At 48.9% G+C, this 15338-nt stretch overlaps 1 protein-coding gene across 1 annotated transcript in view; it reads right to left on the bottom strand.

Annotated features, from left to right (window-relative positions):
• Positions 1-192: 192 nt before the first annotated feature.
• LOC143808396 (uncharacterized) overlaps positions 193-15338 on the bottom strand; it is a 52207-nt gene continuing 37061 nt past the window's right edge. Inside the window, exons 12-15 of the mRNA XM_077290995.1 lie at positions 2981-3036; positions 2466-2628; positions 1210-1610; positions 193-305 (exon numbers count right to left, since the gene is read on the bottom strand). Coding sequence (XP_077147110.1) covers positions 1279-1610; positions 2466-2628; positions 2981-3036 — 551 coding nt within the window. The 3' untranslated portion in view covers positions 193-305; positions 1210-1278. The remainder of the gene's footprint in view (positions 306-1209; positions 1611-2465; positions 2629-2980; positions 3037-15338) is intronic.

Consider the following 15338-nt stretch of genomic DNA (forward strand, 5'->3'; position numbering starts at 1 on the left):
TGGCCCCTGTAGGCGGTGGTGATGGGCACAGAGCAGCACTGCTGAAGAGGCGACTTGGACATGTGGATCCGTCCTCTAAAAGTCCTGGAATCTGAGGAGCCACTAGTGTTAATCTACAAGGGACCCCTGAAATAACGAGCTGGGGGCTGCCCCTTATTAAAGACGATATTCACCTATATAGCCGATACTTGCCTTTTTCTTGGGTTTTGACTGAAGCCCGACTCCAGAATCTGTGGACTCCCCAAATGAAACCATTAAACTTTCCATCAGCTTCTTGCTTTCTTTTCTCGTTTTATTGCCGTCTTCTGCAGGGAACAATATCTCTGTATTAGAGCCGCAGGCAGAGAACTTCCCAGATAAATCCGTCAGCCAACTGATCTCAATGGGAACTGCATATATATCATTTCCCCAGCGGTGCAAAGACAGTAATATTAACCCCTACAAGACCTTGCCCTGAAGGGGGTCAGCGATGCGCTCATTTCCGGCCCGATGGCCGGTTAAATGCCGCTGTCAGCGTTTGACAGCAACATTTAACTAGTTAATAGCGGCGGGTGAAACGCGATTTCACCCGCCGCTATTGCGGGCACATGTCAGCTGTTAGAAATAGCTGACATGTCCCGGCTTTGATGCGGGCTCACCGCCGTTGCCCGCATCAAAGCGGGGGTACCGACCTCCGCAGTAATAGTATGGCGGAGGTCGGGAAGGTGTTAAAGGGATTGTTTCATCTTGTTAAATAGGTAAAATGGCAAAGTATTTGTAAAAAACACAAAACAAGTAACTTCACAATTTACCTCAGTACAAATCCTCTTCGTTTACCAATACAAAGGGATTACTACTGTAGTTTACAGCTTATTGCCTAGATTACTGACCACCTCTGCTGTCCATCAGAGGTGGCCGGTCTTCCTAGGCAAGGTGCGTGTGACTGCAAGCCCTGCTCTGAAGATGGCCGGATCGCTGGATCCTCTTCCCTCCGCCGATGCTGCAGAAGGGGGAACCCACAATTTAGGCAAGCAGTATTTGACCATTCCATTGGTCCAAACTGTCCATCAGTAGCGCACAGCCCATCGCTAAAGGACGCAGGGGAGCGGTGCGCTCCTGCATAGCAGATTTGAGAAAACCCCCTTTTTAAAAGCCTTCCGAGTGCAGCTCGCCCATGTGTAACCCAATGATCGGCACATGTACGCTCAGACCAACTTAGCAGTCACTCACTTTTCTTTTCGGATTTCTCCTTTTTGGAGGGAATAGGGCTGGTGGTCTCTTCTGCAACATCAGCTGCCATCAGCTTCTCCTCCTTCTTTGCTTTCTTAGCCTTTTATCTTTTTCTTCACACAAACTGTCCTGAGAGGCGCTCTTCCGCTTTTTGCTACTTTTCTTTGCAGACAACTGACCGAGTTCTGGGACAGCGGGGGATTTTATAATAAAATCTTCATCTTCCGAAGGGAATGAGGTGACATGTCGGGGGAGACTTCTCTCAAGGATACTACTATCCTGGACGGTCACTGGCGCAGCTGCTACATCCCCGCTCTTTGAATCTTTCTTCAATCTTGCCTTTTTGGGGTTTCTTCCTTCCAAAAGGGCCAAAACCGTCTCTTCTTCAGAGTCCAACAGACCTTTTAGAGAAAGAAAACAAGTAAAACCGATGCTAAAAAAAAACAAAAAAAATTGTTATTTTTTTTTTTTTTTGGGGGGGGGGGGGGGGGTAAAATTGGTTTAGACGTCATGGAAACTTTTCCACAGCTTGTCTTTATGTTAAATTGAAATCCTCCCGAGATACAAAGGATCACAAACATAGTGGTGATAGATGAGTTTTGCAAGTGAACAGTGCAAAGGTAACAATAGACGTCCGCCATCTCCAAATTGGACCACTTAAATAGGACCCGTTTGCGCAAAAAAAAAGTAATTAAATATTTTGTAGATAAATCCCTGAGCTCCCCTGATTCTGCCACTCTTCCGTTTTGTGCTGTGTATCGCGCCACTGCGGAGATGGCCACACTTGTTTCTTCTGAAGCTCAATATTTGAAATCTCTACTTGTGCTGCAACGAGAGGTTTCTTAAAGAGACTTTTCTAAGGAAGGGGGGGGGGGGGTGCACTTTCACTCCTCCCTCCCAGACTCTACCAATCAAAGCTCAGCAGCTACTGAACTGTGATTGGCGGCATCAGGGAGGGCAGGATAAAGGCACATCCTTAGAGAAGATTGTGAACAAACACCCAGTTGTTCTGTTATCAGAGATTTCACATACTGCTCTCCAAAAACAACAACTGTGTATCTCTGCAATGGAGTGATACAGCACAAAAAACGGAAGAGAGTGGCAGAATCGGGAGAGCTCAGGGATTTTTACCAGGTATTTACCAAGTGACAGATCTGGCTATATACTCTTTACTCAAATTTTACAAAAACCTCAGAAAATCCTTTCAACGGCATATACAATTAAGCGTTGGATTCCGCAATCACAATTGCACTAACCTGCTGGGGTGATCGGAGCAGGTGGAGTCGGCTTTGCTTCCAGCTGTGTTTTAACTTTGGACTTCTTCCCACTTGTCATTTCGGTACTCTCATTCGCTGGAGTGGTCTTGTCTTTTTTGTCTAAGAACAGCTTTCGTTTTTTAGGTGTGGCTTGTAGAAGACTCTAAAAAAATAAACCAGGAAGCGCTTAGGACAATGTACAATGATTAGGAATCGTGATGAGCGAACGTGCTGGGATAAGGTGTTATCCACCATGCTCGGGTGCTAACCGAGCATCTTCAGCGTGCTTGAAAAATATAATCTGAGTCCCCGCGGCTCCATGTCTCGCGGCTGTTCAACGCCCGCAACAGATGCAGGGATTGCCTATTTGTTAGGAAATCCCTGCATGTATTGTGGCCATCGAACAGCCGCGAGACATGGAGCCGCGGGGACTCGAACGTATTTTTCGACCATGCAGCACATTTCCTCATCACTAATTAGCACCAATATAGAGAAGCGCACTTAGCGACACATACCTGGGAATTTTCTGGCTCACTTGCATCATCCGCAAAGACACCAGCTGTTCCAGGTACTGGGAAAAGACAAGTACTTAACCCGTGAGCTTACAGTCCATATTCATCTTTTTTAATTTTACCATCACTTGAAAATTCTGCTTTGAGATATTAATTCCTTGTGGGTTCGGTGTCCTTAGCTGCAGCTTTTTTTCATTTTTTCCTTCTTGCCTTCCAAAGCCATAACTTTAAGGCTATGTGCACACGTTCAGGATTTCTTGCAGAAATTTCCTGAGCAAAACAGGACATTTTCTTCAAGAAATCCACATGCGTTTTTCTCGCATTTTTGGTGCGTTTTTTTTGCGGATTTTTCCGGAGGTTCCCAACGCAATAATATAGTGGGAAATCCGCAAAAAAAAACAACGCAAAATTAATGAACATGCTGCGTTTTTATCGCAGAAAAAAACGCATCACGTGCACAAAAATTGCGGAATGCATTCTAAATGATGGGATGCATAATGTATGCATTTTTTTCACATTTTTATAGCGAAAAAAACACGAAAAATCTGCAACGTGTGCACACAGCCTAAATACCATACCCATAAGAGGTTTTTTTTTTTTTTTTATTTATTTATTTTTTTTTTTAACACATGACAAGTTATATTGTTTAATGGGAAATTCTAGTATATTTAAAAGTTTTTTGAAGAGCAAAAAAAAATTCTGGGATTTTTGTTTTGAGTATCTACAGCTATCAATGTGGTTAAAATGGATGGTAGGTATTATGTGGGACAGAACAGTAATGAAGAAACAAAAAACTTAAAATGGTTTTATAAAGTATAAAAAAAAGGAGATTTTTGTGTACTCACCGTAAAATCTCTTTCTCTTAGCCTCTAATTGGGGGACACAGGACCATGGGTGTTATGCTGCTGTCCACTAGGAGGCGACACTATGCATAATCTGAAAAAGATTAACTGTGGCTCCTCCTGTGCAGTATACACCCCTGGACGGCATCAGCCTTCTCCAGTTTTGTGCCAAAGCAGTAGGAGGAACGTAACATGAATAACATAATTATGCCTGTAAGAAGGCAACTATGTACGAGCTCAAGAAACAATATGAGAACTCAACAGTTACAACAGCCCGGAAAGGGCAACAGGGTGGGAGCTGTGTCCCCCAATTAGAGGCTAAGAGAAAGAGATTTTACGGTGAGTACACAAAAATCTCCTTTACTCTGTCGCCTCATTGGGGGACACAGGACCATGGGACGTCCTAAAGCAGTCCCTGGGTGGGAAGCAATGGACGAATATTGTGCAGACAGGCCCGTACACTTAGGGCACCGCCGCCTGCAGGACACATCTACCCAGGCTCGCTGAGGACTGGGTATGAACCCTGTAGTGTTTAGTAAATGTGTGTAAGCTAGTCCAAGTGGCCGCTTTACACCCTTGTTGTGCCGAAGCCTGGTGCCGAATGGCCCAGGAGGCCTCTACCGCCCGTGTAGAGTGTACCGTAATACCGGCTGGAAGAGGAAGATTCTTAAGGCGGTACACCTCTTGTATGGTGGATTTGATCCACCTGGCAAGAGTAGCTTTTGGAAGCTGGCCTACCCTTGTGGCCGCCTTCCAGAAGGAGGAAAGGAGAATCAGACCTCCGGAAGGACGCAGTCCTAGACACGTATATACGCAAAGGCCTGACAAGGTCAAGCGTATGCAGAGCCTTCTCCACTCTATGAACCAGAACCGGACAAAGGGATGGTAGTGAAATTTCCTCATGGAGGTGGAAGTCTGACACAACCTTCGGAAGGAAGGATGGGACCGTACGAAGAACTACCTTGGCCTGGTGACAAGCCAGGAAAGGCTGTCTGCATGAGAGTGCTGTCGGTTCAGACACCTTGCGTAGCGAGGTGAGTGCCACCAGGAAAAAAACCACCTTCTGGGAAAGAAGGCGGAGCGGGACCTCCTTAAGGGGTTCGAAGGGTGGTTCCTGCAATGCTGTCAGGACCAGGATGAGGTCCCACGTTTCTAGTGGTCGTCTGTAGGGGGGAACCAATCGGGGAACCCCCTGAAGGAAAAGGCCTTACTTGCGGCTTGGTAGCAATGCGCTTTTGGAAAAAGCACTGAGAGGGCTGACACCTGGCTTTAGGCGAGCCCAATGACAGACTGGCTTCCAGACCCGCTTGGAGAAAACCAAGAGCTTTGGGTAGGGAATAAGGGAGTGGAACCTAGCCACGAGATTCGCACCAGGTAAAGAAAACTTTCCAGGTACGGTAATACATCTTGGCAGAGGCTGATTTCCGTGCTCTGATCATGGTTGCAACGAACTCTGTCGAGAACCCTGCCTGGGTTAGAACCCAGGTCTCAAGGGCCACGCCATCAAGTTGAGAGCCCTTGAGTTCTGGTGGTAGAACGGCTCTTGTGATAGAAGATCGTGGCGGTCGGGGAGACGCCAGGGGGCGTCTGCTGTGAGTTGTACGATGTCGGCGTACCATGTGCATCTGGGCCAGTCCGGTGCAATGAGGATAGTTGAAACTACCTCTTGTTTGATCTTCCTCACCCTCTGGATATCAGGGGGAGAGGTGGAAAAAATATACAGAAGCTGGAACTGAGTCCAGTCCTGAACCAGAGCGACTGCTCCGAGCGACCGCGGATCGTGAGTTCAGGCAATGAAGTTGGAGACCTTGGCATTGAAATGGGATGCCATTAGGTCCACATCCGGGGTCCCCCAGCGGAGACAGATCTGATGAAAAATTTTGGGATGGAGAGACCACTCTCCCGAGTCTATTCCTTGTCGGCTGAGGAAGTCTGCTTCCCAGTTGTCCACACCCGAACGTGGACCGCCGAAGGACCGACCCTGTGTCCTCCGCCCAGCGGAGGACATATGACACTTCCCGCGTCGCTTGGGTACTGCGGGTCCCCCCTTGATGAGTCACATATGCCACAGTCGTGTGTTGTGAAATTGGATTTTGGGCTCCCCCGGTGGCCACTGGTGGAATTGAACTGGTGTGCATCATTCCCTCTGTTCACCTGTTTCCATCAGGATGTGGGAGTCGCCATTTAGCCTTGCTCCTCTGTCACTTCCTTGCCGGTCAACATTGTAATCAGAAGCCTTTCTGTGCATGTTCCTGCTGCTAGACAACTCCCAGCTAAGTTGGACTTTCGTCCTTGTTTGTTTTTGCATTTTGTTCCAGTTCACAGCTGATGTTTCGTTTCTGTGTCTGGAAAGCTCTTGTGATCTGAAATTGCCACTCTGATGTTATGAGTTAATACTAGAGTCTTAAAGTAATTTCAGGATGGTATTTTGATAGGGTTTTCAGCTGACCATGAAAGTGTCCTTTCTGTCTTCCTGCTATCTAGTAAGCGGACCTCAATTTTGCTAAACCTATTTTCATACTACGTTTGTCATTTCTTCTAAAATCACCGCCAATATATGTGGGGGCCTCTGTCTGCCTTTCAGGGAAATTTCTCTAGAGGTGAGCCAGGACTATATTTTCCTCTGCCAGGATTAGTTAGTCCTCCGGCCGGCGCTGGGCGTCTAGGGATAAAACGTAGGCAAACGCTACCCGGCTACTGTTAGTTGTGCGGCAGGTTTAGTTCATGGTCAGTTTAGTTTCCATCCTTCCAAGAGCTAGTTCTTATGTTTGCTGGGCTATGTTCTCTTGCCATTGAGAACCATAACAGTTTGACCGGCCCAAAAAGGGTTAAACTAATTGGCAGAGAAAGGAGAGAAAAGAGTAGTCTGCTGAAGATTTTTTTTTTTTTTTTTTTCTCTTCAGTTCTGAGTGTGCTTATAATTGAATCTCTTGCAAGTCTGCCTATATTGCAGCCTTTCTCTCTCTCTCTCCTTCTAATCCTGGAATGGCTCTGTGTTCACCTGTTTAAAATGGATATTCAGAGTTTAGCTGCAGGTTTGAATAATCTCACCACGAAAGTTCAAAATTTACAAGATTTTGTTGTTCATGTTCCTATATCTGAACCTAGAATTCCTTTGCCTGAATTTTTCTCCGGGGATAGATCTTGCTTTCAAAATTTCAAAAATAATTGCAAGTTGTTTTTGTCCCTGAAATCTCGCTCTGCTGGAGATCCTGCTCAGCAGGTCAGGATTGTGATTTCCTTGCTCCGGGGCGACCCTCAGGATTGGGCTTTTGCATTGGCTCCAGGGGATCCTGCGTTGCTCAATGTGGATGCGTTTTTTCTGGCCTTGGGGTTGCTTTATGAGGAACCTCAGTTAGAGCTACAGGCGGAAAAGGCCTTGATGTCCCTATCTCAGGGGCAAGACGAAGCTGAAATATACTGCCAGAAATTCCGTAAATGGGCTGTGCTTACTCAGTGGAATGAGTGCGCCCTGGCGGCGAATTTCAGAGAGGGTCTCTCTGATGCCATTAAGGATGTTATGGTGGGGTTCCCTGTGCCTGCGGGTCTGAATGAGTCCATGACAATGGCTATCCAGATCGATAGGCGTTTACGGGAGCGCAAACCTGTGCACCATTTGGCGGTGTCTACTGAGAAGACGCCAGAGAATATGCAATGTGATAGAATTCTGTCCAGAAGCGAACGGCAGAATTTTAGACGAAAAAATGGGTTGTGCTTCTATTGCGGTGATTCAACTCATGTTATATCAGCATGCTCTAAGCGTACTAAGAAGCTTGATAAGTCTGTTTCAATTGGCACTTTGCAGTCTAAGTTTATTCTATCTGTGACCCTGATTTGTTCTTTATCATCTATTACCGCGGACGCCTATGTCGACTCTGGCGCCGCTTTGAGTCTTATGGATTGGTCCTTTGCCAAACGCTGTGGGTATGATTTAGAGCCTCTTGAAACTCCTATACCCCTGAAGGGGATTGACTCCACCCCATTGGCTAGTAATAAACCACAATACTGGACACAAGTAACTATGCGGATTAATCCGGATCACCAGGAGATTATTCGCTTTCTTGTGCTGTATAACCTACATGATGTGTTGGTGCTTGGATTGCCATGGCTGCAATCTCATAACCCAGTCCTCGACTGGAAAGCTATGTCTGTGTTAAGCTGGGGATGTAAGGGGACTCATGGGGACGTACCTGTGGTTTCCATTTCATCATCTATTCCCTCTGAGATTCCTGAATTCTTGTCTGCATATCGTGACGTTTTTGAAGAACCTAAGCTTGGTTCATTACCTCCGCACCGGGAGTGCGATTGTGCCATAGATTTGATTCCGGGTAGTAAATACCCTAAGGGTCGTTTATTTAATCTGTCTGTGCCTGAACATGCTGCTATGCGAGAATATATAAAGGAGTCCTTGGAAAAGGGACATATTCGTCCTTCGTCATCTCCCTTAGGAGCCGGTTTTTTCTTTGTGGCTAAGAAAGATGGCTCTTTGAGGCCGTGTATTGATTATCGGCTTTTGAATAAAATCACGGTTAAATATCAATATCCGTTGCCACTGCTGACTGATCTGTTTGCTCGCATAAAGGGGGCCAAGTGGTTCTCTAAGATAGATCTCCGTGGGGCGTATAATTTGGTGCGAATTAAGCAGGGGGATGAGTGGAAAACCGCATTTAATACGCCCGAGGGCCACTTCGAGTATTTGGTGATGCCTTTTGGTCTTTCTAATGCCCCTTCAGTCTTTCAGTCCTTTATGCATGACATTTTCCGTGATTATTTGGATACATTTATGATTGTGTATCTGGATGATATTTTGATTTTTTCGGATGACTGGGACTCTCATGTCCAGCAGGTCAGGAGGGTTTTTCAGGTTTTGCGGTCTAATTCCTTGTGTGTGAAGGGTTCTAAGTGCGTTTTTGGGGTTCAAAAGATTTCCTTCTTGGGATATATTTTTTCCCCCTCTTCCATCGAGATGGATCCTGTCAAGGTTCAGGCTATTTGTGATTGGACGCAACCCTCTTCTCTTAAGAGTCTTCAGAAATTTTTGGGCTTTGCTAACTTTTATCGTCGATTTATTGCTGGTTTTTCTGATGTTGTTAAACCATTGACTGATTTGACTAAGAAGGGTGCTGATGTTGCTGATTGGTCCCCTGCTGCTGTGGAGGCCTTTCGGGAGCTTAAGTGCCGCTTTTCTTCCGCCCCTGTGTTGCGTCAGCCTGATGTTGCTCTTCCTTTTCAGGTTGAGGTCGACGCTTCTGAAATCGGAGCTGGGGCGGTTTTGTCGCAGAGAAGTTCCGATTGCTCCGTGATGAGACCTTGTGCTTTTTTTTCGCGTAAATTTTCGCCCGCCGAGCGGAATTATGATGTTGGGGATCGGGAGCTTTTGGCCATGAAGTGGGCTTTTGAGGAGTGGCGTCATTGGCTTGAGGGGGCTAGACATCAGGTGGTGGTATTGACTGACCACAAAAATCTAATTTATCTTGAGTCCGCCAGACGCCTGAATCCTAGACAGGCGCGCTGGTCGTTGTTTTTCTCTCGGTTTAATTTTGTGGTGTCTTACCTGCCGGGTTCTAAGAATGTTAAGGCGGATGCTCTTTCTAGGAGTTTTGAGCCTGACTCCCCTGGTAATTCTGAGCCTACAGGTATCCTTAAGGATGGAGTGATATTGTCTGCCGTTTCTCCAGACCTGCGGCGGGCCTTGCAGGAGTTTCAGGCGGATAGACCTGATCGTTGCCCACCTGGTAGACTGTTTGTTCCTGATGATTGGACCAGTAAAGTCATTTCTGAGGTTCATTCTTCTGCATTGGCAGGTCATCCTGGAATCTTTGGTACCAGGGATTTGGTGGCAAGGTCCTTCTGGTGGCCTTCCCTGTCACGTGATGTGCGAGGCTTTGTGCAGTCTTGTGACGTTTGTGCTCGGGCCAAGCCTTGTTGTTCTCGGGCTAGTGGATTGTTGCTGCCCTTGCCTATCCCGAAGAGGCCTTGGACGCACATCTCGATGGATTTTATTTCGGATCTTCCTGTTTCTCAGAAGATGTCTGTCATCTGGGTGGTGTGTGACCGTTTCTCTAAGATGGTCCATTTGGTTCCCCTGCCTAAGTTGCCTTCTTCTTCCGAGTTGGTTCCTCTGTTTTTTCAAAATGTGGTCCGTTTGCATGGTATTCCGGAGAATATCGTTTCTGACAGAGGAACCCAATTCGTGTCTAGATTTTGGCGAGCATTCTGTGCTAGGATGGGCATAGATTTGTCTTTCTCGTCTGCTTTCCATCCTCAGACTAATGGCCAGACCGAGCGGACGAATCAGACCTTGGAGACATATTTGAGGTGTTTTGTGTCTGCAGATCAGGATGATTGGGTTGCTTTTTTGCCTTTAGCGGAGTTTGCCCTCAATAATCGGGCCAGCTCTGCCACCCTGGTGTCTCCTTTTTTCTGTAATTCGGGGTTTCATCCTCGATTTTCTTCTGGTCAGGTGGAGTCTTCGGATTGTCCTGGAGTGGATGCTGTGGTGGAGAGGTTGCATCAGATTTGGGGGCAGGTAGTGGACAATTTGAAGTTGTCCCAGGAGAAGACTCAGCTTTTTGCCAACCGCCGGCGTCGGGTTGGTCCTCGGCTTTGTGTTGGGGACTTGGTGTGGTTGTCTTCTCGTTTTGTCCCTATGAGGGTTTCTTCTCCTAAGTTTAAGCCTCGGTTCATCGGCCCGTACAAGATATTGGAGATTCTTAACCCTGTGTCCTTCCGTTTGGATCTCCCTGCATCTTTTTCTATTCATAATGTTTTTCATCGGTCATTGTTGCGCAGGTATGAGGTACCGGTTGTGCCGTCCGTTGAGCCTCCTGCTCCGGTGTTGGTTGAGGGTGAGTTGGAGTACGTTGTTGAAAAAATCTTGGACTCCCGTGTTTCCAGACGGAAACTCCAGTATCTGGTCAAATGGAAGGGATACGGTCAGGAGGATAATTCTTGGGTGACTGCCTCTGATGTTCATGCCTCCGATCTGGTCCGTGCCTTTCATAGGGCTCATCCTGATCGCCCTGGTGGGTCTGGTGAGGGTTCGGTGCCCCCTCCTTGAGGGGGGGGGTACTGTTGTGAAATTGGATTTTGGGCTCCCCCGGTGGCCACTGGTGGAATTGAACTGGTGTGCATCATTCCCTCTGTTCACCTGTTTCCATCAGGATGTGGGAGTCGCCATTTAGCCTTGCTCCTCTGTCACTTCCTTGCCGGTCAACATTGTAATCAGAAGCCTTTCTGTGCATGTTCCTGCTGCTAGACAACTCCCAGCTAAGTTGGACTTTTGTCCTTGTTTGTTTTTGCATTTTGTTCCAGTTCACAGCTGATGTTTCGTTTCTGTGTCTGGAAAGCTCTTGTGATCTGAAATTGCCACTCTGATGTTATGAGTTAATACTAGAGTCTTAAAGTAATTTCAGGATGGTATTTTGATAGGGTTTTCAGCTGACCATGAAAGTGTCCTTTCTGTCTTCCTGCTATCTAGTAAGCGGACCTCAATTTTGCTAAACCTATTTTCATACTACGTTTGTCATTTCTTCTAAAATCACCGCCAATATATGTGGGGGCCTCTGTCTGCCTTTCGGGGAAATTTCTCTAGAGGTGAGCCAGGACTATATTTTCCTCTGCCAGGATTAGTTAGTCCTCCGGCCGGCGCTGGGCGTCTAGGGATAAAACGTAGGCAAACGCTACCCGGCTACTGTTAGTTGTGCGGCAGGTTTAGTTCATGGTCAGTTTAGTTTCCATCCTTCCAAGAGCTAGTTCTTATGTTTGCTGGGCTATGTTCTCTTGCCATTGAGAACCATAACAGTCGTGGTATTGTCCGACTGTATCCTGATGTAAGAGGCTGCCAGTAAGTGATGGAAAGCCCTCAATGCCAGAAGGATGGCACGAATTTTCAGGATGTTGATGGGCATGGACGCTTCCGCTGAGGACCACTTGCCCATCAGGAGCCCCCAGCTGAGCCGGGGTCCCTGGATGCAGGCGCAGTGTGCTGGCCTATTGCTTGGAGGTGTAGGATGCTGCCTGTACAGGCCCTACCTGAGGTGTCTCAACCTATACCCCCAGAGAGGGAAAGGGAAGGTGCTATTGTCACCTTCAGGGGCCTTTATCCTCGCCTCGACCTCAACCCAGAAACCAAAAGGAATTGGGGAAGGGAGTCTCGACTTCGAACCAGCACCCGAGGGACTGGGGAAGGAGCAGCATGGGGAATAGCCATCTCAACTTCAACTGGGCACCCCATAATAGGGGGCCGAGGAAGGAGCCATGCCGGGAGTCTCACAAGAGACCCTCTTTTCTTCATCTGCTAGTCGGAGGGCCAGTGCCTTGTCCTTGGGAAGGAGCACTAGACCCCTGGAAGTGTTGAATAACATTCCCAGGAAGGTCAGGGACTGACTCGGAGTTGGTGATGACTTTGTAGGTTGATTAACCAGCCCATACAACAGAGAGTATCGGTTGTGATTGAGACGCTGAGCTCGCAAACCTTGAAGGTGGGAGCCTTGATGAGTAGATCGTCCAGGTATGGAACGACTACTATGCCTCTGAAATGCAGGACGTCCATGGTTGTTGCCATGACCTTGGTGACACTCTGGGAGCCGTGGCGAGTCCAAAGGGGAGAGCCACGTGACGGACCCGTACATATTTGTTGAGCTGTTTTAGGTCTAGTATGGGCCGTACGCTGCCTCCTTTCTTGGGAACTACGAACAGATTGGAGTAGAACCCTCGGAAGCGGTCGGTCGTGGGTACCGGTACTATGACTCCTGATTAATAAAGCGAGGAGACCGCTTGGTGGTAGGCTCGAGCCTTGGCTGGCGGTTTTGGGGGGACAGAGAGGAAGAACCTGTCCGGTGGGTTGGAGGTGAAGTCTATTTTGTATCCGGAAGACACTAGTTCCATGACCCACCTGTCTTCTGTAATAGGCAGCCATACTTCATGAAAGAGCAAAAGTCGGCCGCCTACCGGTGTGGTGTCTTCCGGAGTCCGTGAGTCATGAGGAAGAGAAAGTCTGAGATTTTCCTCCTCTGGGCTTAGACTGGCCTGCTTTTGACTGCCAGGTCTTGTCCGACCTTTGCGTCGATCGTGAGTTGTCCCTGCGTGGGGAACGATTACGATTTTGTACTGGACGTGAGACGGACCAGCCGGAGGAATTCCGAAAGGATCGGAATCGAGTTTGGTTACGCTTCTGGTAAGTGCGTTTAGGTTTCAGTTGGGGAAGAGAAGTACTCTTACCCCCTGTGGCGTTGGATCTCAGAGTATCCAACTGTTCACCGAAAAGTCTCCCACTGAGGTAGGGGAGGTGCGTGAGGGACTTCTTTGAGGCTGCGTCCGCTTTCCATTCCCGCAGGCAGAGGATACGCCTGATGGGGTTTGATGCTATCCCCGCGACTCCCCTTGCTGAAACCAGAGCTGCATGGAGCATGTAATCTGCTACAACTGCAATTGAACCGCTTGGTCCGACAGTTGAGGAGCGGATGCTTGGAAGGCTTGTAGATTCTTTGCCCAGGCCAGGATGGCCTTGGCAGCCCAAGCTGAAGCGAACGCAGGAGCCATGGATGCCCTTGCTGCCTTGAAAATTGAACGAGCCATGCGTTCTACCTGCCAGTCTGCTGCGTCCCTGAGGGTTGAGCTATCTGGCGGTGTAAGGAGGGTCTGTGCTGCCAGCCTAGAGACTGGGGGATCCACTTCAGGTGGATCTGTCCATTCCTTGGTGTCCTTCTGTGGGAAGGGGCACCTCGCCTCCAGATATTTGCGATTAGCGAATTTTTTCTCAGGCTGTGAGAGCTGTTTTTTAAGGATCGCCTTAAACTCTGGTGGTTAGAGAAAACCTTAGGCGGCTTCAGAGGTCCTTCAAAGGAAGTCTGATGTTCCGGGGCCTCTGATGGCGGATCAGAAATGACCAGCACCCGATGGATGGACGATATGTCCTCAACTAGCGCTGTATTGCTAGGAGGGATTGGGATCAGGGACCCCTCCGTTTCTCTGTCTGAGTCAGAGACGCAGATGCCTTCCGAATCCTGTGTATCACTGAGGCGTCCCCTGCTAGGTGAGCTGGGGAGGAGACCTTCTCCGGTTGGTGATTGCGGAGATCTGCATTGTCTGTCCCTGGAATGGGACGGTCTAGATGACCTGGAGCAACGGTGTCTCTCCCTAGAGGGGGATGACCGTGTGCTATGGGATGACGCAGATGGACTTGATGTATGGATCCGCTTGCGTCGTGACCTAGACGTGGATGTGCCAGGGTCATCTTGTTCCTGAGTCAAGCTCTACCTTTGCTGGGTAACGGTCATAGCCGGGGCATGACCCTGCAGAGCCTGAAGCAATGTGGAAGTTAGTTATCTATAGACTGCGTCATAGATTGCGATATCTGAGTAGCCCATTCCGGTGTGGCATTAGACACCGAGGCATTGGCAGGGGCTTCTTGTGTGACACAGTAGTTTGTATACAGTTCTGACAATGCGGGTACGTGCTGCTACTAGGGAGAGCGGTCCCGCAGGCTGTGCAGAATGCATAATAGCAGTTCTGCCTGGTTCTCTTAGACCTTGAGCCCGGCATAGTGCACAGAGTGCAGAAGTGCTGCCAGCAGATGGACCTTACAGGGGTAGAGAACCTACAGGGGAGCCTTATAGGTAATATGGATTCACAGCTGAGTAAGATAACCCAGCTGTGATCTTACCCCACCAGTGTACCCCTAGGTCCAGCGCAGAAAATCCACAGTCCTGTGCCCCCCGGAGACTGGCTGCCTGGTCCTGGTCCTGCAGACCGGGAGATGCAGGGTTAATCTGCAGCCGAAAATGGCTGCAGAGACAGAGGAGAGAGGAGGAGAAGGGGGCGGAGAGCTGGAAAAAGGCGGCAAGGCTATAAAAAACCCGCCCTTTCTGTCTCGATCCGCCCCTTGTATGACACTGTAGAGTGTCATATTTGTCATCCGGGGGGCGGGCCGGGGGGCGGAGAGGAGGCTGCTGCTTCAGCTAGGCCGAAGCCGGGGCCTAAATTAGATGCCTGAGGCCCAGAAGGGCTCCAGGCCAGCGCGAAAGTCCGGGAGGGGGTCGGATCTGAACCGGACCCCTCCGGATTTGAAGGCAGGATGGCGGTGGGGCTATAAGCGGAAGGGGGAGCCCGGCTGGGGTCCCCCTGAGGCAGTATAGAGCTGGTGCTGCCACAGAGACAGGGACGCAGGGAGCCCTGTGTCTGTATGTGCCATGCCTGCCTGCACTCCCCCCGGCCCCAACAGGAGCCCGCAGCTGGGCTGGGGTCCCTGGATGCAGGCGCAGTATGCTGGCCCATTGCTGGGAGCTGTAGGATGCTGCCTGTACAGGCCCTACCTGAGGTGTCTCAACCTAATACCCCCAGAGGGGGATAGGGAGGGTGCTGTTGTCACCTTCAGGGGCCTTTATCCTCGCCTCGACCTCAACCCAGAGACCAAAAGGAATTGGGGAAGGAGGGGGGTCTCGACTTCGAACCAACACCCGAGAGGTTGGGGAAGGAGCAGCATGGGGAATAGCCATCTCAACTTCAACTGGGCACCC

Source organism: Ranitomeya variabilis, chromosome 2, assembly GCF_051348905.1.
Source record: "Ranitomeya variabilis isolate aRanVar5 chromosome 2, aRanVar5.hap1, whole genome shotgun sequence".
NCBI classification, from domain to species: domain Eukaryota; kingdom Metazoa; phylum Chordata; class Amphibia; order Anura; family Dendrobatidae; genus Ranitomeya; species Ranitomeya variabilis.